At 47.7% G+C, this 25,212-nt stretch overlaps 1 protein-coding gene across 1 annotated transcript in view; it reads right to left on the reverse strand.

Annotated features, from left to right (window-relative positions):
* LOC115092899 (E3 ubiquitin-protein ligase MARCH5-like) overlaps nt 1-20,973 on the reverse strand; it is a 57,843-nt gene extending 36,870 nt beyond the window's left edge. The window contains exons 1-3 of the mRNA XM_029604313.1: nt 20,811-20,973; nt 12,407-12,609; nt 5,670-5,800 (exon numbers count right to left, since the gene is read on the reverse strand). Coding sequence (XP_029460173.1) covers nt 5,670-5,800; nt 12,407-12,609; nt 20,811-20,839 — 363 coding nt within the window. The 5' untranslated portion in view covers nt 20,840-20,973. The remainder of the gene's footprint in view (nt 1-5,669; nt 5,801-12,406; nt 12,610-20,810) is intronic.
* Between the last annotated feature and the right edge of the window lie 4,239 nt (nt 20,974-25,212).

Genomic DNA, 25,212 nt, shown 5'->3' on the forward strand with positions numbered 1-25,212 from the left:
CTCTCACACTGGCTCTCAATGACACACATGCTCTCAGTACTCACATATACCCATGTTTTTTCTCTCTCACTTATATAGGCTCTTAATTACACATTTACACACATGCTGTCTATCTTTTCATGCTTACACACACACACAGGCTTTCAATCACATAAATACATGCTGTCTTTTTCTCACACACAGACTCTCATTCACATGCTTACAAACATGTCCTCTCTCTCATTTACACACAGGCTCTCAATCACATACTCACATGCTCCCTCACCTAAATCAGCTCTCAATCACACACAGACACACATGGGTCTCTCTCTCTCATTTAAACACAGGCTCTTAATCATACATACACATGATTTCTCTCACACACAAAGGATCTCAATCATACACACATACTCTTTCACACAAACAGGTTTTCAATCACAAACTTACACATACAGGTTCCCAATGGTAAACTTACATTCATGCTCTCTCTCTCTCTCTCTCATAGGCAGGCTCTCAATCACAGACATACTCTCTTTCACATGTACAGGCTCTCAATCATTCACATACATGCATCTCTCTCACACACACACAAGAGGAAGTGGAGATGCATCTCTCACTCACTCACACACAGGGCCCCCCCACCCGCGGCCCGGAAGAGGAAGTGGAGAGTATCGGGTGCGTGCGCGGCAAGAAGAGGCCACGCTAGTGCGCTCGGCATCGGCCCGAAGAAAAGAAGACTGCAGCGCGGCTCGGAGGAAAATGAAGAGGTTCAACCGCGGCCGATGGGACTCCGCCTCCGCGAGGGCTGAAAATGAAGAGGTTAGCGTTGGGAGGAGGCTGCTGCTGCCGCGAGTTCCTGGGGTGGGGGAGAGAGAGAGTGAATGAGTGAGCAAACACAGCTTGCTCGCTCATTCACTCTCTCTCTCCCCCACCCCAGGAACTCGCGGCAGCAGCAGCCTCCTCCCAACGCTAACCTCTTCATTTTCAGCCCTCGCGGAGGCGGAGTCCCATCGGCCGCGGTTGAACCTCTTCATTTTCCTCCGAGCCGCGCTGCAGTCGTCTTTTCTTCGGGCCGATGCCGAGCGCACTAACGTGGCCTCTTCTTGCCGCACAGGCACCCGATACTCTCCACTTCCTCTTCCGGGCCACGGGGGGGGGGGGGGGGGCGGGAAGAAGAGAGCACGCCGGTGCCGCTGATTCCAGCTGGCCTGCCACGTTCCGCCCGGGCTGACAGCATTTTAAGCCCGGGCGGAGGAGGACCGGGGAGCAGCTGGGTCAGCGGGAAAGTGTGGCGACTGTCTGCGAGCCAGATGCAGCCCTCAAAAGAGCCATATCTGGCTCGCGAGCCATGGGTTCCTGACCCCTACCATAAAGCGTAGAATGCATTGGTGTTTCAATCGGATGGGAATATGAAGATAAGTCTCTGACAGAGACAAGGTGGTCAGAAATTCCCCCGACTGCACCACCATTATCACAGAGCATAAGGTTTCCATGTGAAAATGAGTCTCCTTCAAATGACTGTTGACCTACTTGAGATCCAGGATGGATCGAAAGGAACCCTCCATCTTGAGCACAACAAAATAAATGGAATATCGCCCCATATTTTCTTGAGATGTTGGCACCGGTACCACATCTTTCAGTCTGAGGAGCCTTTGAAGCAGGGTGGCCAAAGCATGAGTGGCAGAAAAGCTAGCTAAAGAGGTAAAATGAGGTGTCAAATCTTTTTTTCAGATATGTCTGAGAAAGGAGGAGGGCCAGAGGTGACACTATAAGACCAAAAGGAGGCAAGAAAGGAGCAATGTAAGATTTATTTAAAATATTTATAGCCAATAATGGCAGATAAGACCAAATAGTCCATCCAGTCTGCCCAGCAGGTTCTTTGGAGTAGCAATTGCTGATCCGTGCAGGATACCCCAAAGCCTTCTGTTAAGGATAGTAACTGGACAAAAGTGGCCCATCCAGTCTGCCCGGCAAGGAATTCAAGGTTGTTAAGGCCACTCCATGCATGTTACCCCTATACAGAAAAGTTACCACTTGTTATCCTAGTGCTTTGTTTCCATCCTCTTGTCGCTAGGGATTTTCCACGCTCTTTTGAAATCTGTCACCGTGTGTAGAGAGATAAGAAAAAAAGCAGAAGTGCTAAATAAATACTTCTGTTCAGCGTTCACTGAAGAGGATCTTGGAGAAGGGCTGCTGCTGGCTGGTAAGGGTACATACTACATCATTTACAGAAGACAGTGTGTGGAGCTAACAAAACAAAGTGGACAAAAGCCATAGGGCTGAATGAGATGCATCTCGGGATACTAAGGGAGATCAGAGAGGCTTCTGGTGGGTCAAATGAAGAACCTATTCAGCAGATCCTTGGAAATGGGAATAGTACTGGAGAAGGGCAGCTGTGGTCCCTCTTTACAAAAGTGGTAACAGAGGAGGTTGAAAACTACAAGCCAGTTAGCCTTACCTTAGTGGTGGGGAAAATCAATGGAATCTCAGCTGAAGGAAAGGACAGTGAACGATCTACCAGTCAGTGGGTTACAGGATCTGAGGCAGCATGGTTATACCAGAGGACAAGAGGGTCAAATGAATCCAATTAATTTTTTCGATTGGGTGACTAGAAAATTAGATCAAGAGTGGTTTACTTGGATTGCAGCAAAGCTTTTGATACTGTCTTGCATAGCAGGCTCATGAATAAAATGAGCAGCCTGAGAGTGGATCTCGAGGTGGTAGACTAGATTAGAAATTGATTGTAGTATTGGTAAATGGAATTCATTCTGAAGAAGGAAAGATGATTAGTGGAATGCCTCAGGGATAGGAAAATTGGTTCTTACCTGCTAATTTTCGTTCCTGTAGTACCAAGGATCAGTCCAGACCCGACCGCTGGGTTATGCCTCCCTTCCAGCAGATGGAGTCAGAGAAAAAGCTGAAAGGCACCCCATGATAACCTGGTGTACCACCTGCGATCCTTCAGTACAATCATTATCAAAGCAGAATGAAGTAAATTTAACAACCAATGACTAGATCAATAGAACTTATCTGAACAATAATCTGTGAAAACTATGTACATGAAAAGAGTATGAATTGAGATGCTGATATATATAATTTTTTTTTTTTTTTCTGAAATTCTTCAGAGTCGTCTAAACACTGCAGAAAGAAAAAAATCAATTGAGCGGACTCTCCGGAACACTATACCCCTGGGTGGGCGTCTGGACTGATCCTTGGTACTACAGGAACAAAAATTAGCAGGTAAGAACCAATTTTCCTTTCCCTGTACGTACCAGGATCAGTCCAGACCTCTGGGATGTACCCAAGCTACTCTAAATGGGGTGGGACACGGGAGAGTCCTGCTCGAAGCACACCTCTGCCAAAAGAATTGACATCCGGAGCCCAGACATCTAAAAACGGTAATGCTTAGCAAAAGTGTGCAAAGATTTCCAAGTAGCTGCCCTGCAAATCTCCTGCAGCGAAACACATTGGCTCTCTGCCCAAGATATCGCTTGAGATCTGAGTGAATGAGCCATAAGATCTGGCACTTGCCGCTGTGACATATGCATGCTGAAGCAATAGCGTCCTTCAACCATCGGGCAATAGTAGTCTTGGAAACCTTACAACCTTTCTTAGGATCGCTCCTCCATAAGACAAAAAGATGATCTGACAATCGAAAAGCATTAGTCACTTCCAAGTACCGCAGAAGTATACGGCTGACGTCCAATCTCCTCAAATCATGAGCCTGAGGAGAATGCCAATCTAAATCTGGGAAAGCTGGTAACTCAACTGACTGATTTACGTGAAACGCCGATACCACCTTCGGCAGAAAAGAAGGCACTGACCTAAGCGAAACCCCAGAGTCCGAGTCCGCAAGAACGACTCTCTGCAGGACAATGCTTGAATCTCAGATATTCGTCTGGCCGAATAGACAGCCATGAGGAACACAGCCTTGAGTGTTAAATCTTTTAACGTAGCCCGCTTGATAGGCTCAAAGGGAGGACCGCAGAGCCCACAAAAAACCAAATTCAAACTCCACGAAGGACACACTGCATGCACCGGCGGGTGTAAATGTTTGGCTCCCTTCAAAAAACTCGCCACAATAGGATGTCCTGCAAGGGACGTACCGTCAACTTTACCTCTTAAACAGCCTGACGTGACTACCTGAACCCGGAGCTAGCTGTATGCCAAACCTTCCTTTAAGCGTTCCTGCAAGAACGCAAGAATGTGCACAATAGTGGCCTGGCGCATGGAGACACCTATTGTGCGCGAAGTTACAGCACAGCTGATCAGCCAGTGACACTAGAATGGGTCCAGTACTGTGACCAGGATGCAAACCAGTCTGAACTTTCTCCAGTGCTTCAGATGATTCTCAGAAATTTTTGTTGCTGGCCATAAACTAATTGCTCCACTAACTTGGCTAAAAAAGGCAATTAGAGATAGGGTGATCACTGTCACAAGACACTGAATTTAGTGATGTTTTCTTTAAAATGGGACAAACACAGGTCTTCTTTAGACAATTAGGCATTATGCCATCCTTTAATAATGCACATGCTAGAGGTCAGTCTTATCTACAGTGTCCTTCCAGAGGTTTGAACAGCCAGGATAGACAAGGATCTGAGGGGCATATACTTCAATTAACCTTCATTAAGACAGAGAGATCTAAGGAAATGGATCCCCTGTCTGGTCGAGATCGTCGCTTGGCTGCAAATTGCCCAATTTAATTAAAGACATCCTGGGACATCTAAAAACCTAAAAAAGAATTAAAGAAGTTTTGATGTTTATATAATAAAAAGATGAGGATTGTGGCAAGATCAGGTGAAATAAAAGGTTTCTTGCTATATTTTTTGTGACTTTAGCTCCATGCCCCAGGACTGCAGTCTAGCTACTTAAAAAAAAAGGGGGTTTCCTCTCCCAGCCCCCTTCCCCTTATCCCTGCACAATCACACCCATCTACAAAATCATTCATCTATTGATTAAGTAACTATTGCATCCTAAACGTTCTTCTGTCATTTCAGATCCGTGAATGATTTAAGTATGAGATATACTCTCCACTTTAGATAGATGTTTTAAGGTGACTGAATTATGAATGTAAGGAAATAAAGTGGTGGATGCCACAAAAAGTCTTTTTCAAATTTTTATTGATGGAAACGTGAAAATCGTATGCAAGTGCCCGACTCTGACAAGTTTCCTTAACTTGTGCGAGTGGAGGCGGACCGTGCCAGTGTTAAAACAAGATTAAATACATATGCAGTTTGGAATCCATTTTGGCCATCATCCCAATGATTCTCTGATATATAAGCCCCTGAGGCAGCCACCTTTGGTGGCGAAACTCGGCCAGAGTTGGGCACTTGCATACGATTTTCACGTTTCCATCAATAAAAATTTGAAAAAGACTTTTTGTGGCATCCACCACTTTGTTATTTCCTTACGGCTCTACTGGATCGCCTACCCTGTTGCTTTTTGGGTCCATCCCTGAATTATGAATGTGACAGATGTGCAAATGGACAGTAGCTAGGGCTGATGGACCACTATTGCTGGCACTATTGCTCACAAGTCTCAAACTTGGGCTAATTCATCCCCTTTTTATGATAAATATCTTTATCATCATCATCTATAGACAATTCCATAACCCTAGTCCAGTTGATAGTGAAAAATGAAATTTCCTTGGATTATAGCGCTGACATACACGTAGGAGAGAAACGCTTTACCTGCATGACTGTGACTGCTCCGTAGGTCACAGCAGACCAGTATGCTGTCCCAACCACAATGCCAGCCGCAGCAAATGGACTCAGTTTAGACAGCACCCGGTCTACTTGCTGCAGAAAGTACACCAGGGGACCTGGAAAGGGGAAAGGTCATAGGTCAGCAATTAGGACGTCTTCAAAGTTATTTTGGTTATACCATAAAAACATCTACTACATAGTTGGTGTAATTTTCGTGTTTCAAAAGCCAAACCCTATTGATTTCTATAAAGAATACCTTCAGCTGCCTCATAGCAGAGGACTACTCTGCAGCCATTCATGGTTCTTAAAAGCTGGAGACCACAGCCTGACCAAACTCCTTTCCTTCCATTTCCATCCTCAGATATCAGACCTTCTCTCTCCCCTGTTTTTCACCATTGCTCCCCTCTCCTTTCCCCCTTCTACCCCTTTGGCTCCCCTCTGGGTTTAGAGCTGGGGACCCCAGTGCAACTAACCATTGCCCTTATGGCCAGCAACTCAGACCACTCACTTGCCTCCTGAAAACACAGCAGCAAGCTCAGATTACACAATGTAACTTTGCTAATACAACAGAATGAACAGACCGGAAAATTGGTTTTTATCTGCTAATTTTTGTTCCTGTAGTACCACGGATCAGTCCAGATGCCAGGGGTTTATGCATCCCTATCAGTAGATGGAGACAGAGAAAACTTTCACTGACACTGCTTCATAAACCCCAGTACCACCTGCAGTTCCTCAGTATAGATCTGTACCCAAGCAAAAACTTCAATGCAAAACCCAATGAAGTAAAAAAATGCAAAACTAAAACATGTTGCTAACAAATCTGAACACATAAAGACAATATTACAGCTGAGCGAGCCACCTCCAGGAAACGGGCAGGCTCTGGAATGATCCATAGTACTACAGGAACGAAAATTAGCAGGTAAGAACCAATTTTCCTTTCCCTGTATGTATCCAGATCAGTCCAAATGCTTGGGATGTACCAAAACCCCCTATCTAGGGTGGGACCTGGAGAGTCCTGCTCACAGAACACTTTCACCAAAAGGAGGAGATCCAGAATCTCCCAAATCTAGGCAATAGTGCCGCATAAAAGTATGCAACGACTTCCAAGTTGCTGCCCTGCAAATCTCGAGGAGACACCAGTTGTGCCTCCGTCAAGGAGGTTGCCTGCGACCGCGTAGAATGAACACACAAGCCCTCCAGAACCTCCCTTCTGCCAGTAATGTAAGTGGAACCAATAGCAGCCTTGAAGCCTCATTTCACGCTGCTCCACAAAACAAAAAGGTGATCGGACCTCCTGAAATCATTCATCACCTCAAGATAGCGCAAAAGAGCCCGGCAACATCTAACTGCTTGAGTTCCTTCATAAGTGGGACGGATGCCTCTACCGCCGGAAAGGTGGTAAGCTCCACAGTCTGGTTCATATGAAACATGGAAACCACTTTAGGCAAAAAGGAAGGCACAGTCCTTAACGAAACTCCAGAGTCCGAAATTTTAAGGAAGGGATCCAAACAGAACAAAGCTTGTAACTCCGAAATCCACCTAGCCAAGCATTTTGCTATGAGGAAAACCACTTTGAGAGTCAAGTCCTTCAGCGTCGCCCTTCGCAAAGGTTTGAAAGGGGCCGCACATAGACCTCGGAGGACCAGATTAAGGTTCCAGGCTGGACAAACTCTTCTAACTGGAGGCTGCAAATTCCTTGTTCCTCTGAGGAATTTGACCACATCCAGATGAGCTGAAATAGCGGGAATCCCCAACTTTGCCCCAAAGGCAGCCCAAAGCCGCCATTTGAACTCTAAGGGAACTCAGAGATAAGCCCTTAGCAAAATCCTCTTGCAGGAAAGACAAAATTTCAGGAATGGAGGACTGGAGGGCGTGGACTCCCTGAGCAGTACCCCAGGACTTGAAAACCTGCCAAATTTCTAACATAAGCCAGATTAATGGTGACAACAGCATCTGGATGACCTTTACGCTTCAATCTCTGCCTCTCAAAAGCCAAGCTGCTAGACAAAAGTGATCAGCCTGGCATGAAAAGATGGGGCCCTGATGAAGAAGGCCCTTTAGATGCCCGAAACGAATTGGGCCATTCACCGTCATATTGATGAGATCTGCAAACCACAGATGCCGTGGCCACTCCGGAGCGACCAAAATCACTTCCCCATGATCTCTCTCTATGCGATGCAACACCCTGCCCACCAACGGCCAAGGTGGAACCCCCCTGAGGCCAAGGCAGAATTAGAGCATCGATGCCTTCCGCTCCATGCTGCTGCCTTTGACTGAAGAATCGAAATGCCTTGGCATTCTGACGAGTCGCCATCAAATCCACATGAGGAGACCCCCCTCCCAACGCCTCCGGATCAGCTGCATCGTGGCTTACGACAATTCCCATTTGCCTGAATCTAACATTTTCGACGCCTGCTATGTGAGATACAGCTCTAGATGGGATTCTGCCCAATGAATCAAGACTCGTGCTTCCAGAGCTACCGCCTGACTCTTTGTCCCGCCCTGCCGACTGATATACGCCACTGCCGTCGCATTATCTGACAGAATCCGAACCAAGCGACCCTTTACTAAGGTTAAGTGATCCCTCAAGGCAAGACTGACCACCGTGGTCTCCAACCGGTTGATAGACCATGCAGACTCTTTCGCAGACCAGATACTCTTGTCTGAATAACACAGACAAACCAACCCCCATCTAGAAAGAATGGCATCAGTCATCACTATCACCCAGTCCAGGACCTCGAGATCCATCTCACGCAAGAGGTTGGGAGTCTGAAGCCACCAAGATAGACTCTCCCTGGCCGCTCCCTCGAGAGGTAATGGCAAGTGAAATTCCTCTGACATTGGCTTCAAATGCACCAGAAGCGTCCTTTGCAGCGGCCTCATATGGAAAAAAGCCCAGGGAACTAACTCCAAGGTTGAAGTCATCGAGCCCAGAGCTTGTAAATAATCTCACACTATAGGAACTCGCAACTGCAACAACCAACGAACACAAGTCTGAAGATTGAAACATACATAGAAATGACAGCAGAAGACGACCAAATGGCCCATCCAGTCTGCCCAGCAAGCTTTCGTACTTCTTTTTCTCATACTTATCTGTTACTCTGACCGCTGAGGTCAGGGCCCTTATTGGTAACTTTTTGGTTCTACTCTTTCTCCCGAAAGATACACTTTGCCCATCAGTGTGTCGAACCTCGCACCCAAGTACTCCAGGGACTGTGTCGGAGTCAAATGACTCTTGGTCACATTCACAATCCAGCCGAGGGATTGAAGGACATAGTACTCTGCAGACCGACTGAAGACACTGCTTTGATAAGCCAGTCGTCTACATAAGGATGTACCAGGAGCCCTTCCTTCCGAAGTGCCACCGCTACCATCACCTTGGTGAAGGTGTGTAGGGCTGTGGCCAGACGGAAAGGAAGGGCCTGAAATTGAAAATGTTGTGTCAGGTCTATGAACTGAAGAAAACACTGCGACTCCGGGTGGACTGGAATGTTCAGATAGGCCTCCGTGAGATCCAGAGAAGCCAGGAACTCCCCTTTGCAAAACTACCACTATCACAGAACGCAAGGTCTCCATACGGAAGCGGGGGACTTTGAGGGTGGCATTCATCTTCTTCAAATCGAGAACGGGCCGAAATGTGCCCTCCTTTGAGACCACAAAATAGATGGAATATTGCTCCATCTGAAGCTCCGCTGAGGGAACCGGAATGACCGCCCCCAAGCCCTGGAGACACGCTAGGGTCTCTCGCACCACCTGCTTGCTCACTGGCCCGCAGGGGGAAATTAGAAAAAGATCACGAACGGGCTGAGCAAATTCTAACATGTAGCCGTCTCTTATTATACTGAGAACCCACTTGTCCTGCATGATCTTGGCCCACTTGTAAAACTGAGTCAAGCGACCTCCTATAATAGGAACGACAGAGTGGACTGGCCTTACCTCATTGTGAAGAGTTGCCACCAGCCGCAGATCCTCCTGCAGCCCCCCAAAAGGCCTTCGGGCCTCCCGAAAGGACTGTCCCCAAGAATGCCCCCTAGGGGAGATAGGGGCATTCTGAGAGCCAATGGCAGCCCGCACTGGCCTGGATCTCCTATCGGAACGGATCTGAGACCGGGCCTGAAAATATCTTTTTGCCTTGGGCTTATCCTTGGGTAAATGTAGCAGCTTGTTCTCCCAGAGACTGAATTAGCTAACAGATGAACCTTGAAAGGCAAAGACCCTAACCGCATTTTGGAGGAGACGTCCGCTGACCAGTTACGCAACCAGAGAAATCTTCTGGCTGTGACTGCCGAAGCCATAGCCCTAGAGGAAGTATGCATCATCCGCCCCAAATGCAACCGCCGCTTCTATTCACTCAGCACTGTCCACGTGTTCTCCTGACTTCGGAATGGTCCTGCAGCTGCTGCACCCAACGAAGGCATGCCCGCTGCATAAAGCTTGAACAAACCGCCGCACGCAAACCCAAAGTGGAGACCCCAAAGATCCGCTTGAGGTGCACCTCCAATTTGTGGTCTTGCATATCCTTCAACGCCGCAGAACCCATGACAGGAACAGTGTCCTTTTAGTAACCATGAACACTGCCGCATCAACCTTAGGGAGAACAAAACATTCCAAGTCCTCCTCTGGAAGTTGATAAAGCTTCCCCAGGATCCTACCAACTTTAAGAGTCGCATCAATTGTCCCCACTCCGCTTCTACTAACTTCCTAACCAACATATGGAACGGGAAGGAAGCCGGGGGACCTCTTACCCCATCAAGGACAGAATCCGCCCCGTCTAAATCTGGATCACTTTGGGGCATCTTAACACCCAACACCTGAAAGGCCAAAGGGAGCAACACATCCAGTTCCTCTTTTAGAACAGGCGGATCTCCTTTGTGTCCTCGGAACCAAGACTAGGGATCCCTGGATCATCTCCCAGTAAGGTATCACCGATTGCTGGATCATCTGGACCCGCCGGTATCCCTGGATCAGGCTCCTCTCTAGATTCCCAAAGTCATCAGGGCCATATTTGAGAGAACGGTCTGCTGAAGGAGGTGCAGGAAACCTCTGAGTCAGGGGCAACAGAGACCTGACCCCCAGAGCCAGACAGTGATTTTCCCCCAGCCAGTACCTGCTCAGACCTAAAGACAAGTGACTCCCCGGTCAGGCTGTTTACTGGCCAAAAAGGCCTCATGGAGCAACAAAACAAACTCCAGGGAGAACATTCTCACCGCCCCAGCCCCCTCAGAGCCAGCGGCAGCACCAGGGAGACCTGCAATTTCCTCCCCCCCTTCCCTTGACCGACCCCGATATCAGAACGGGCTGGGGACAAATATGGCAGACCCCCCTCCCGACTGCACAGGAACAGCAGCCAAGAAATCCAAAATGGCCACCATTCCTGCGCTCTCAGAGGAGGAAACAGCACCCTGGACAGAGCTGCAGCCTAAAATAGCTGCTGAATCGCCCGAATGCCGCTTTGCAGGTGGAAGAGCCCCGGAGGAACCCTCCCCACCCTCCGAGCAAGCGGCACAAGAGGCCGAGACTGTTCAGTCACAAGCACGCCGAGCCACAGGCTCGGAAAACAGTACCTCAGGTTATGCTGGGGGAGGGAAAGAAAAAGACTTCCGCGCGGGTATGCAGAAAAACGGCGGAAAGAACCAAAATAAAACAGGCTCCCTCCAACAGAGCTTATCTTACTAGGAATTGAGGAGGAAGTCGCTCACAGAGCTGTGCTGCCATCTGCCTGACTCAAGCCTCTTTTTTTGGTTTTTTTTAATAAACTATATAAAAAAAAAAAAAGTAAAACCTGAAGAAAAAGAACAAGTAGCCTCAGGAACAGGGAATTCCAAAAAGTCTCCGCAAAGCCTGCAGCTGCCTGGGCGGCATCTGGACAACCAAATGTACACTCCACAGGCACACAGACGGGCTCACAAAAGGGTAACAACCCCCAGCCCATCCGCCTCTACCGAACGGGGCTAGGACCCACAAGGAATCCTAATGAGAAAAAAAAATAAAGAACCCCTGGGAGGAAGGCTCAAAGAAAAACTTGAAAAAGAAAAAAAAACTGCAGAACTGCAGGTTCAGTATCCTGTGCCATCTGCTGGAGACAGAGAAAATACTGAGGAACTGCAGATGGCACTGGGGTTTATAAAGCAGTGTCAGTGAAATTGTTTTCTGTCTCCATCTGCTGGCAGGGATGCATAAACCCCTAGGGTCTGGACTGATCTGGGTACTATAGTTTTCTCACCAACTGATTTATTTTCATTCTTCCATTCTATATTTATTTTATTGATTTGTTTTTATATGCCGACATTCGATGGGGATATCACATTGGTTCACATAAAACTGAGAAGTAAATAAGACATGAGCTGCTTATGTTTACAGAATAACCTAAAACAGTTAACAAGGAACTAAAACTATACACATATGCTGTGTAAACTTGATGGCTTGCATGTTGGAACATGGTTTGGCAATAATAACAACGATCTGATTTTATGGGGTGCAAAGGCACTTGTGAGGTGGAGGAGCTAGGCTTGTGGGTAGACTTGCCCTTTGCAAGCATAAGTTTGGTTTGGGGTGGGGTAAGAAGGAGGAGGGGGGGGGGGGGAGGAGATGGATTAGGTGGAGCATAGGGGGGTTGAGTATATCCTTTGAACTATTCTAAGCAGTACACATACCCTCCATTTCAATCTACCCTCCTTTTGTTTTAAAGGGGCTCTCACATGACATCCCTGCCCTGTTATTACCCAGTTTTGGGAAGACGATGCGATACTCTGTGCCACACTGGGGGCAGCTCACGCTCCCCATGCTGTTCCCCTTCTGCTTTTCATCCAGCCAGCGCTGCAGACACAACTGATGGATCCATTTCGTAGAGCCCCGACAGCGACATGGGCTCACCCACTCCGCCATGTAGTCATCACATTCGGTGGCAAAGCATACCCAGCAGTGCCTCAAATGGGGAGAAAATACACACCAGCTCTGTTACATGCCCCCTGGTACAAGACAGCTCACATTTAAGTATGGTAGTAACTCCTGCACCTCTCACATGTTCTGGCACATGTCCCCCAGCACAGAGATGCAACACACACACACCAGTAACTCCTGGGATTCTAATATATAGTGGCAGATTTATGCCCCAGGCTGGCCTTAGACATGAATAAAGAAGTGTGGTTGCCATGTTAGCCCACATGCATATAGGGAAATAAAGGTTAACCAAAAAAAAATAATTTTATTGGACTAATTATCTTAGGCTTGTAGACAGCCAACTGCCCTTTCTGGCAGCAGATTTCATAACTGATTTACCCCCATAAAAAACAGCCAAGAATTTTAGATCATGTGGTATCTAAATTTTTTCAAATAAACTGCTCACCCCTTACCCTATCAATACATTCTAGGAGGAAGGGGACAGATGTAGGTCATGCACTTTATTTTCTATTCAAAAAGTACCCCAGGTGCAAATGTCTGAGGATACTTTGCCCCTGGGGAATTTTCAAAACGAAAGTAATGTGTACTTTCACGTTGAATATTGGTGCAAAAAGTACCTGCGGACTTTGCAGCAATGCAGGCAGTTTGAAAAAATTGCTCTCTATTTTTCTTTTAATTTATCAGAAATATATTATATATTATATATACGGTATATATGTAATCCCAAATTTGCACAGCAAAGAGCAAGTACAAAAGAGGTTGGATTAGTACAAGTTTGAAATTTAGGAGCAGTGGTGCCACTCATCAAGACTTCCACCCTGGCCTTGATGGCTAGCACCATAGCTCACAAGTTTCAAACCTACGCTAATTCAGCCTCTCTATCAGGCCGATGCAATATCGGCATAAGAAAATTGGGCACGCATGCTTTTCTAAAGTGCGCCCATCCACCTCTCCCAGGCTCATGATGCACTAGGCTAATGAGCTGCCACGTTAAAAAAGAGGCGCTAGGGGAAATTGTGCATCCCTAGCACCTCCTCGGCATCGGGGGGTCCAGGAGACATGGCTGTCAATGTGGGGTAGGAAAACATTTGCTCAATATGAGTGTCCATTTTCTCCCGCTACCGGCACAATATACACCACCTGGACCATGTATATTGTGTGTGTATACTGGGCTCCCAGAATTTTTTTTCCAAGACTTATTTTTTTGCACAATGCTGCTTTCTGTGGTTCCTCCTACTTTGTATCTTGACGAAACTAATAAGAACCACAGAATGCAGGGTTTTTGGTTTGTTTTTTTTGTTGAACCCTTGAGCTTGGCATGCCTTAACACCAGCTCTAAGCAGTCATTAAATTTGCTGCATTACAATGGGCGCACTGGCCGTGCGGGACTTAACCATGGGGTAATGGAGAAATTACTTACCTGATAATTTCATTTTCCTTAGTAAAGACAGATGGACTCAGGACAAATGGATATTGTGCTCTTCTGCTAGCAGATGGGAGACGGAGTCAGATTTCAAAGCTACGTCACTCTAGATATACCCCTGCAGTAACCTCAGCTCTTCAGTATTCTCTTCGAAAAGCCGTTGTGGATATATCTTTGCTTAAATGACTTTATTAAACTTGAGTAAAAAAACTTGAACTGGTTCAACTAGTTTCCAAACTGGAGACCACCAGTGCACTCAACCAATTAAATGCAAACACCGGACAAACTGTGGGTGTCTTGAACAAGGGGTAGGCCGCGGCTTACCCGTATTTGCTTAGTCTCAAGGTTTGTTATCAGAGGTTCTCCTTTTCCGGGGCAGCCGTGGGCAGAATGCTGAGTCCATCTGTCTATACTAAGGAAAACAAAATTATCAGGTAAGTAATTTCTCCATTTCCTAGCGTGTAGCCAGATGACTCAGGACCAATGGGATGTACAAAAGCTACTCCCGAATAGGGTGGGAGGTTGCCCATGGCTCACTTAATACTGCCCTTGCGAAGGCTGCATCTTCCCGGGCCTGAACATCCAGGCGGTAGAACTTGGAGAAGGTGTGTATGGAGGACCATGTCTCCGCCCAACAGATCTCGGCAGGCAACAGCAGCTTGGTTTCTGCCCAAGAGACAGCCTGGGCCCTCATAGAAAGAGCCTTAACCTGTAGAAGTAAGGGCTTTCCTGCCTATATGTAGGCTGCCTTGATTACTTCTTTGATCCAGCGGGCTATGGTCGCCCACGAGGCTGCTTCTGCTTGTTTCTTCCCACTGAGAAGAACAACAAGCGATCCGTTTTGCACACCGGTTCCGATCTTTCCAGGTATCGCACCAGGAGTCTGCCGACATTCAGGTGTCGAAGATAGCGTGAGTCTTCAGAGTCCTTATGTTCATCCGGAGCTAGTAGCGAGTTGGTTTGGATCAAGTGAAACTCGGAAACCACTTTCGGAAGGAAGGAGGGGACAGTTGTATGGTTCCAGGTGTGAACCTGAGGAACGGTTCCCGACAGGATAGAGCCTGTAGTTCGGAGATGCGACGAGCTGAACATATTGCCACCAGGAATGCAATCTTCAATGTTAAGAGGCGTAGTGACAGACCACGTGCTGGTCTGAAGGAAGACCCCGCTAGGAAGTCTAATACTAGATTGAGATTCCAAAGAGGCACCGGCCACTTTAAGGGTGGTCGGAGTTCTTTGACCCCTTTCAGGAAGCAGGACAAGTCCAGATGGGTTGATAGCCAGATACCGTCCACTTCTGTTCTGAAGCAGGCCAGTGCGGCTACTTGGACCTTAAGGGAGTTGAGTGACAACCCCTTCTTCATACCATCCTGTAGGAACTCCAGAATCATGAGAATCTTGGCTGTCTGCCGGAGAATCCTGCGGTTCTCACACACCAGACTTTGAATACTCTCCAGATCCATATGTATGACAGGGATGTGGAAAGCTTGCGCGCTTGGAGCAGGGTGTCAATCATGGCCTTTGAGTAACCACGCTTCTTCAGGCGAGTCCTCTCAAGGGCCAGAGAGAATAGAGACGGATCTTCGTGGAGAATCAGGCCCTGTCAGAGAAGGTCCCTGTGTGGAGGTAGGCACAGAGGGTTCCCCGCAAGGAGTCTTTGCATGTCTGCATACCATGGTCGTCTTGGCCAATCTGGGGCCACTAGAAGAACTAGTCCCCTGTGATGTTCTATCTTGTGGATGACCCTGCCCAGTAGGGGCCATAGGGGGAAGGCGTACAGTAAGTCTTCCTCTGGCCAAGTCTGGACGAGATTGTCGATTCCTTGGGATTGCAGCTCTTGTCTGCGGCTGAAGAACCTGGGGACTTGTGCACTGAGACAGGTGGCAGTAGGTCCATGGCTGAGAGGGCCCATCGATTTACTATCAGTTGGAAGACTGTGGTCAACAGCATCCATTTCCTCCAGGTCCAGGCTCTCTCGGCTGAAGAAGTCTGCTGAGACATTGTCTTTTCCTGCAATGTGAGAGGCCGAGATCCCTTGTAGGTTTATCTCTGCCCATGCCATGAGAGGGTCTATCTCCAGAACACCTGCTAGCTCTTCATTCCTCCCTGGCAGTTAATGCAAGCAACTGTTGTTGCGTTGTCCGACATTACTCGAATTGCTTTGCCTTGGAATCTGTGGCTGAATTGCAGGCATGCTAGTCTCACTGCCCGAGCTACTAGGCGGTTTATGTTCCACTCCGCCTCTTCCTTGTTGCATTGTTCCTGGGCCATCAGTTCCTGACAGTGGGCTCCCCACCCTTGCAGGCTCGCATCCGAGGTGAGCAAGGTCCAGTTCGGTGGGGATAGGCTTACTTCTCTGCTTAAATGGTCTTCCTGTATCCAACCACTGGACTGAGAACGTACCTCTGCTGGTAGTTGGAGGCGAACTGAGTAGTCCTGGGACAGTGGGTTCCATCGTGACAGTGAGGAGCGCTGGAGTAGTCGCATATGGGTCCTTGCCCAAGGGACTTCCAGGGTTGATGCCATGAGGCCGAGGACTTGAAGATAGTCCCATACCTTGGGGTGTGCATTGGTCATCAATTGTCGTAATTGTTCCATCAGTTTCCTTCTCCTCGGGGGGAGGGAGGAACACTTTGCTCTGTTTGGCGTCGAAACGGGCCTCCAGGTACTCTAGCGATTGAGAGAGCTGTAGACTGCTCTTGCCAGTGTTCATGACAAAATCGAATTCCCACAGTAGGCTCTTGACTCTCCTGGTCACCTGCCGGCTCTCTTCCGAAGATTTTGCCCTGATTGGCCAATCGTCCAGGTAAGGGTGTACCAAGATCCCTTCCTTCCTCAATATTGCCTCCATGACCACCATGATTTTGGTGAAGGTTCTGGGGGCAGTTGCTAGGCCGAAGGGTAGTGCTCGGAACTGGTAATGGTGACCCAGTATTGCAAAGCGCAGGAAGCACTGGTGATCCTGATGGACTGGAATGTGAAGGTAGGCTACGGAAAGGTCCAGGGAGGTTAGAAATTCTCCGGGTTAAACTGCCATTATTAAGGAGCGAAGAGTTTCAATGCAGAATTGTAGAACCCGCAGATGACCGTTGACATTCTTGAGATCTAAGATGGGCCGGAAAGATCCTTCCTTCTTGGGAATGATAAAATAGATGGAATAGCGCCCCATATTTTGTTGGAGCGTGGGAACTGGAGTTATTGCCTTCAGACTAGTAGTCTTGTTAGAGTGGTCTCTACTGCCAGTCTCTTGGAATGGGAGTGGCAGACGACATAAATTTGTCTCAAGGGATGCTGCGGAACTCCAGAGAGTAACCTTCTCGAATGATGTTTAGAACCCATTTGTCCAACGTTATCTCGACCCATCTTTGGTAGAAGAGGGCAAGTCGACCTCCTATATCCTATTCCTGTGGATGGGTTGGCCCATTCTCATTGTGGAGCACGGCTGTAGCCTGCCCCCGGGCCTGCTCCCCTCTTGGTCAGTCTGTTCCGAAAGGGCTGGGACCTTCCGGAAGGACGAGGTGCCTGGAACTGCGAGTTCCTGAAGGGCTAAAGCGCTGCAATCCTCTGCCCTTGGTTCTTCTGGGGGAGGGACACAGATCTTTTACCCCTATCTTCCAGTAGCCGAGGCACTGGGGATTTGCCCCATTTGCTAGCTAATTTCTCCAATTCGCTTCCGAACAAGAGATATCCTTTAAAAAGCATTCTTGTGAGTTTCGCTTTAGATGTCGCGTCCGCAGACCAATTCCGAAGCCATAGTTGTCTTCTGGCTGCCACTACCGAGGCAACGCCCCTGGCTGAGGTGCGCACCAGGTCTGAGCTTGAATCCGTGAGGAAGGCTGCTGCAAGTTCCATCGTCTAACCGGTATATTTTCCAGAGTTGTTTGCCTCTCTCGAGAGGAGCAGGTTGGAACACGTCACTAGTGCGCAGCAAGAAACAATCTGCAGTGTCATTGCTGTTGCATCGAAGGCCTGCTTAAGGATGGATTCCAATCGTCTGTCCCGAGTGTCCTTCAATGCAGTCCCTCCCCTCAATGAGAATCGTTCACTTTGAGACGGCACAGACCATAGCATCCACTTTCAGAAATGCAGGTGTTCCTTTGTCGCTGGTTCAAGAGGGTATAGGGCTTCCAAGGTCCGACCCCCTTTGAAGCTGGCCTCTGGGGCATCCCATTCCAGGTCAATCGGTTCCTGGATGGCTTCCATCATTGGAAAGTAGCATGAGGCCTTACGAAGGGACCCCAAGATAGGGTTCTTCTTTGGTTCCGCCATAGGGTCCGTGCCAGGAATACCCAGCATCTTCAGAGTCTGGGAAACAAGTTCCGGTAATTCGTCCTTGTGGAAGAAACGAAGCATGGTTTGGTATGGTTCCATTCCTGGAGGGATTTCTCCTTCCAGAGCCACTCTCCTCATCTGAGGTGTCTGGGTCCCTGTTAGGGAAGTTCTTGGTTAGGCGAGGCATGTGTCGAGGCATCAGAGCCAGGCCGGGAGGATCTTGTGCTTCCGGCAGTGGTTGAGCCTGGGACGCAGCTGGGGCTGATTGCACCTGAACGAAGACTTGCAACCCTTGGAAAAATTCCAATCAGGAGAAGATCCCTGAGTCCATGTTAACCCGGGGGGGGGGGGGGGGGGGGAAGTCGGAGTAAGGGCTCCGGAGGTGCCCTCCTGTGGAGAAGCCATCTTTGAGATGCATAGGTCCGGGGAGCTATCGTCAGTAGTTCCGGAACCATCTCCCGACAGTAAGGGGCCAGGCTTTGTTCCCCCTGGGCTTCTTTGCAATGTTGACACAGGCAGGACTCCAATTCAGGCTGTGCGGCTCTTATGTGGCAGGCTGTACAAAGACAGTGCCTTCTGGCCTTCTTGGATGCCCGTGCCATTGTCTCTATGTGTTTGCGCACGTGCAGTTGTAAATGCGGCTGTGCGTGTAGATATGCGCGCATCTGTATTGGACGCGCGCAAGTTAGGCACATTGGCCGCCCGGCCTACCCCGCATGCCTCGCCGGTCAAGAAGGGAAAATGGCGCCCCCCCCCCCCCCTAGGGTCTCCAAGTGTGTGGACCCTTGCACCGGATTGGGGCCTAGCCCAACCAAGGCTGCTCAACCCGACCAGTGCTCCCTTCCAACCTCGCCGGGGACGGATTCGAAATGGCAATCCAAGCTCTGGAGACCGGAGACCTAAATTTAAAGATTTTTCTTTACCTGGTCTCGGTGCTTACTGATCGAGTGTCGGACGGTCTCCAGCTGTGGGGGGAGAGGGAATTACCTTCACTGCGGCGCTCATTTCTGCACCTGCTGCCTTTCAGCCACATGGGGGGCTAAGTCCATGCCGGGAACCGGCTACCGGACCAAGGCACACCTCAGAGATATCGGATATCAACCTCAGGAATTCTCGACTGGGAAAGGGACCCTTAGGTATCACCGCAGGAGAGCGGGGCTTGATCTTCCTTAAGGTAAATTTTGTTTCTTCTTTGCTGTAATTCTTAACACTATTCTAGTGTGTGGGATAGTGTCCGCATCTGCTAGGAGACGGAGAGATACTGAAGAGCTGAGGTTACTGCAGGGGTACATCTAGAGTGACATCAGCTTTGAAATCTGACTCAGTCTCCCATCTGCTAGCAGAAGAGCACAATACCCATTGGTCCTGAGTCCATCTGGCTACATGCTAGGAAATAGCTAATAGCCTCATCTACAAGGAATTAAATGTGATGAGTGCTATTAGCCTCGTGCTGGTTTGGACGTGCATTCTGGACATGCTAATCCCGGTATTGCATCGGGTGTAAGTCTAGCGCATCCAACCGCATGTTTAGTGGCAAGCTGACCTGAGCGCTCAATATTACATCTGCCTGTTTGTCTCTGTTACCCAGGGCTTAATTTCTAGCTGAATAACCCAAAATGGCCCTCTGCCCCTTTTTTTTTTCCACTATTCAAGTAGGCAGAATAGATCTGGCAGTGGAAAATCAGTTCTGGCTTGCTTACAGAAAAGGAGTAGAGCTGCTAGTAGTCTGGATCATTTCTGTTTCCGCAGACTCCCTGAGGAAGCAAAGTAAAGTGTGTTGGAGCTGCTTACCCTGAGACGGTAGCTGCCACATGGACCTGATCTTTGTGCAGTTTGCTGTCACAACTAAGAAGGAACTGGAAACCTGTTAGGCCCATTGCTTCTACAACTACTGGGTATATTCACACCTGGCTCACACAGGTGACACCCAGCCTTGCCACTTCCTTTTTGTCTACAAATTGCCCTGTATAAACCTTTTCTAGGGTTATCAATGTCAGTGTGGCCATAATTTCTATAATTAATATAAATCAGGTCCTGACCTAAACTAAAGCAATACATTCCCATATTTTATCACATCTTGTTTCGTTCTTAAAGTAATCTCCCTAGCGTAGTTCTGAATTTTTCTGGCAATTTGTCTATAGACAGGATTAGGCTCTGAAAAGTCCATGAATGGTTTCTTACTCCACCCATATTTACCTCCTCCATTTCTGCAAATATATCCTGGTTTCCCTAAGTAACCCGTGGTCAATGCCTGAAGTCAGCAGCCCTGACAGCGGAGGTTGCTCGCTTTTCCTAGAAGCAGACATCAGCACAGGGCCACCACAACAGAGAGAAAGATCTGACAGATACTCAAGGGAGTACAATCATAAGAAATGGGAAGCCAGAGTAGGATAAATAACCCCGAGGACAGCAAGGGGTAGTATAACTCATGCCACCCAGCACAGATCAGGAGTGAGATTAGCCGGTTCTACCCTTCACGTAAAAGAGCTCAGAGCCGGGACCGCCCCGCTTCACTTGCTGCTCGCCCTTACCTTTCAGGGGTCTCCTTCTCGGCCGCCATCACTCTCCCGGCAGCCGTAGCCTTCCAAAAGAAGACGAACAACGCATACAAAAAGCAAAAGTGAGGACGGCCGGGCTGGTGGGGCGGAGAGGGCGGCGGCTTCCGGCTCCTCGCCCTGCGGGCTCACGGGAGGTCAGCAGCGCGTCGCTGCGTCTTAAAGTCACAGCGCACCTACCAGCCGGTTCCCCGCGGCTTTGGCTAACGGCTCCAGGACCGGCAGGGAGCGCGGCCAGCAGTACCTCGGCGCTTCAAAGCTCACAAACTGTTCGCCTGTTTGCTTCCTCTTTTGCGCTTATTGCTATGTATGCACTCATTTTTTTTTTTAATAAATATTAACACTGGTTTAAGTCATTTCTCGTCATATCTTTTTCGGTAGTGACTCCGCCCATCCCTGAAACTCTGAGCACTGTCCTCTTGGCAAGAAGCCCGAATGACCGAGTCCTCACTCTTGTGGGATCCGTTTGGTTCACAGTGGCTGTGATGTCATAAATGACCTCACATCGCCACATGAATCAGTTAAACCATGTTGCTTGTGAGGTCACTTCTGACGCTGTTCTCTACAATTTAAAAAAATGCCGCAGTAAGATCTGACATGGTTTCTTCTCAGGCTGTGATCACTTTTATTGGACCAAGAAAAGAACTACCCAAAGATGTCCTCTCTGCACAGGACTATGTGATGTTGAAAGTTTATCTGTATCCCACAATATTTTATTCTTTAGATAAACATAGCATCATATAATTCTGACCATTATACTAGGCTTCATCAGTTTATAGTGCCAATTCATACACTTATGCAAGTCAACCTTATATATAATCATTGACCATATATTATATTAAACTTTGTTTATATATTTTTGGCTTTTATGCATATGCAATATGCAGATAAAAATATAATTTATCATTAAGTGGATGTCCAAACGTTCCTTACCCTCAATTCATAAAAAATAAAATGTGATTTTCTGTAAATTTCAAACTGAAAATCTCACAGAGTCCCATCTCATAAAATAATTATATGGATCCCTTATTTTAACCTACAGAGAGTCCACAGTTCCCCAGGAGCAATATATATATTTTTTTTAAATAAATGTTTTTATTGAAATTTTCACATTAAACAGTAAACAGCATTGAACAACTTGAACATCTCACAGAGTCTCGTACATCACTGTATCCCATCCCTAATCATTCGGTCGTCCCGTCCCCCCCCCCCAGGGAGCAATATTTTTACTAAAATTCTGTTCTGATTAATATTAAGCCAAGTGAGGAGGAAAGCATGGCCTACTGATTAGAACAATGGGCTAGGTAAACCAAGTTCAAATCCTTTCACTGACATACCTTGAGCAAATTACTTTATTCCCCATTGCCTCAGGTACCCACTTCCCACTCTTTTGGGAAGGGCCTTATCATACCTGAAAAATTTTATAAACTGCCTTGAACTATTAACTTGAAATTTAAAAGGCACTGTAGAAATATTAAATATTATTTTGCAAATTGCTATCTTTACAAAGTACACAGATAACACAACTTTCTTTTAACATGTTTTTAAACATTATTTGGAATTAAATGACAAGAAAAGTAACAATGAACATGCTTGTGAAGTAGTATGTCCCAGCTGGGATCTAGCACCTGAAATCTTTCAATACACCAAAAGTATAGCACCTGTCATCTTTCCTGAAACCGAGTCCTGTCTTGTGGTAATACACTGTCACACAATCATGAGGGATTAGCCACAGCACAATAAACTCCTATGAAATGAGAAGTATTTAATCTGATTTTTATAGAGCAACATAAACATAGATATGTCAGTACGGGGATACAATGAATGAATGACACATCACGCAGGTAACATAGGCAAGAGAGGCCCCTTGCCCACACAGCTTACACTCTAAGGACCTGATTTTCTGTGATTTTTCTCACGTTTTGTGTCTAAAGGAAAATACCTTGATGAATTAGACCTTAAGAGGGACCCAAAAGGATGGGGACAAATATATGTGTGGCGTTATGGTAGATTACAAAGGAGGAGGTGGGCTTTATGGAGGCCATCAGAATGCTTTCAGATGGGATAGTGGAAGCAGAGGTATGCAGGGTGGCTAGGAGCAGTAGTTCCAGAGGTAAGGAACAGTTAAGGCAAACATCTGAAGGTAAGATTGCGTCAAGGAGACAGATAGAGCCTGTGTTGAGAGATGGGAAGGCACATAAGAGGAATGAGGGCTGAGCAGCGAAAAGGGAGGGCATAGCCTTGAAAAAAAGGAGGAGAAACTTAAATTTAATGTAGACGTAAATAAAGAACGAGTCAAGGAATTCAGGATGGGAGGAATGCAAAATTAATGTCCTGAATATTGCACAGAGGCTCAAATGCAGTCATTAACTGTTATATAGACCAGTGGGTCTCAACCCCGCCCTTGGGACATACCTAGCCAAACATGAGAGATCAGTCACAGCGCTATAAAATATATGAGACAGATTTGCAGGTACTGTCTCCATTGCATGCAAATTTATCTCATGTATATTCATTGTGGATATCCTGAAAACCTGACTGGCTAGGTATGTCCCAAGGATGGTTCAGAACCAGTGCCGACGTTACAGTAGGGAGAGCAGGACAGTTGCCTGGGGTGCCATGTGACAAGGGGCACTACCAGCCAGGATCATCACCAACACTGTTCCCTGTGGTACATGCAGGAAGGGTTCCCTAAGTGGCCATGCGCACCATACCTCATTACAGACCTAGACCCAACAGGAGATCAGGAGGAGCTATGGGAGGAGGCACCATGGGAGTTCATGCCACCACTATTGCCACTCTTCCCCTTCAGTGGTGACCCTGCAAGCATGTTTAAAACTTGCAGGCTGTTCCTGTATGTTGATCTTGTGCTCTGCCATTAAACATGTATTTTTTTTCTTGGGGAGGAGAAGGAATGGGCAGAGGTGGTGGCAGTAGTGGGAAAGAGCGGCATGAGGGAAGTGCTGGGGGGAAGATGTTGGGAATGGGGGGCAGCTAAGAAGCAGGGATGCTGGGGATGGCGGTAAGAAGCAGAGTAGATGGTGGGGATGGGCGGGAAGAGACAAGAGAGTGGATACTGGGGATGGGGCAGTTAAGAGGCAAGGGAATTAGGGCCAGATTTTAAAAGCTCTACGTGCGTAATTCGCCTTACACGCACCGGACCTATTTTATAAAGGCCTGGTGATGCGCGTAAAGCCCCGGGACGCGTATAAGTCCCGGGGCTTTACTAAAGGGGCAATCTGGGGGTGGGGGCGGGGCCAGAGGGAGGATCACGTGCCGGCAGGTATGATAAGAATTGGGGGGGGGGGGTTAGAGTATGGCTGGGGGGGGAGCTTAGGGGAAGGGGTGGGAAGCTTAGGTTAGGGGGAATGGAAGTTCCCTCCCAGACTGCTCCGATTTCGGAGCAGTCTGGGAGGGAAGGGGGGGAAGGCAGCACGGCTTGGCGCACACAAGGTGCACAATTCTGCACCCCCTTGCACGCCCAACCCCTGATTTTATAACATGTGCGCGCCTGCACATGCATGTTATAAAATCGGGCACACATATGTGCACGCCAGGTCTTAAAATCTACTCTTTAATGTTTAGGCTGAGGGGGTAAGTGGCAGTTTAGGGAATGCTAGGGATAAGGAGGGGAAAAAAGCAGGGGGGAGGATGGGGATGGGAGGATAAAAGGTAGGGGAAAGTATGCTGAATGGAGGGGTAAGAGGCAGGAGGTAGATGTACCCCTCCCCATTAATCTATGCCAAGGATGCCAGAAGTCTAAGAAGTAAGATGGGAGAGTTAGAGGGTATAGCAGTGAATGATGACATAGACTTAATTGGCATCTCAGAGACATGGTGGGAAGAGGCTAACCAATGCGATAGTGCTATAAAGGGGTACAAATTATATTGCAATGATAGAGAGGAGCAACTTCGTGGTGGGGTGATGCTTTATGTCCAGGTTGGCATAGAGTCCAACAGTATAAAGATCCTACAAGAGATTAAATGTACAATCAAATCTTTATGGGTAGAAACCCCTTGTCAGATGGGGAAGAGTATAGTGATAGGAGTATACTACCGTCCACCTGGCCAAGATGGTGAGACAGACAGTGAAATGCTACAAGAAATTAGGGAAGCTAAACAAATTGGTAGTGCAATAATAATGGGAGATTTCAATTACCCCAAGATTGACTGGCTAAGAGAAACATCAGGACATGCTAGAGAGATAAAGTTCCTGATGGAAAAAATGATAGTTTTATGGAGCAACTGGTTCAGGAATCAAAAAGAGAGGGAGCAATTTTAGATCTAATTCTCAGTGAAGCGCAGGATTTGGTGAGAGAGGTAACAATGGTGGGGCCACTTGGCAATAGTGATCATAATATGATCAAATTTGAATTAAT

Source organism: Rhinatrema bivittatum, chromosome 5 (assembly GCF_901001135.1).
Source record: "Rhinatrema bivittatum chromosome 5, aRhiBiv1.1, whole genome shotgun sequence".
NCBI classification, from domain to species: Eukaryota; Metazoa; Chordata; class Amphibia; order Gymnophiona; family Rhinatrematidae; genus Rhinatrema; species Rhinatrema bivittatum.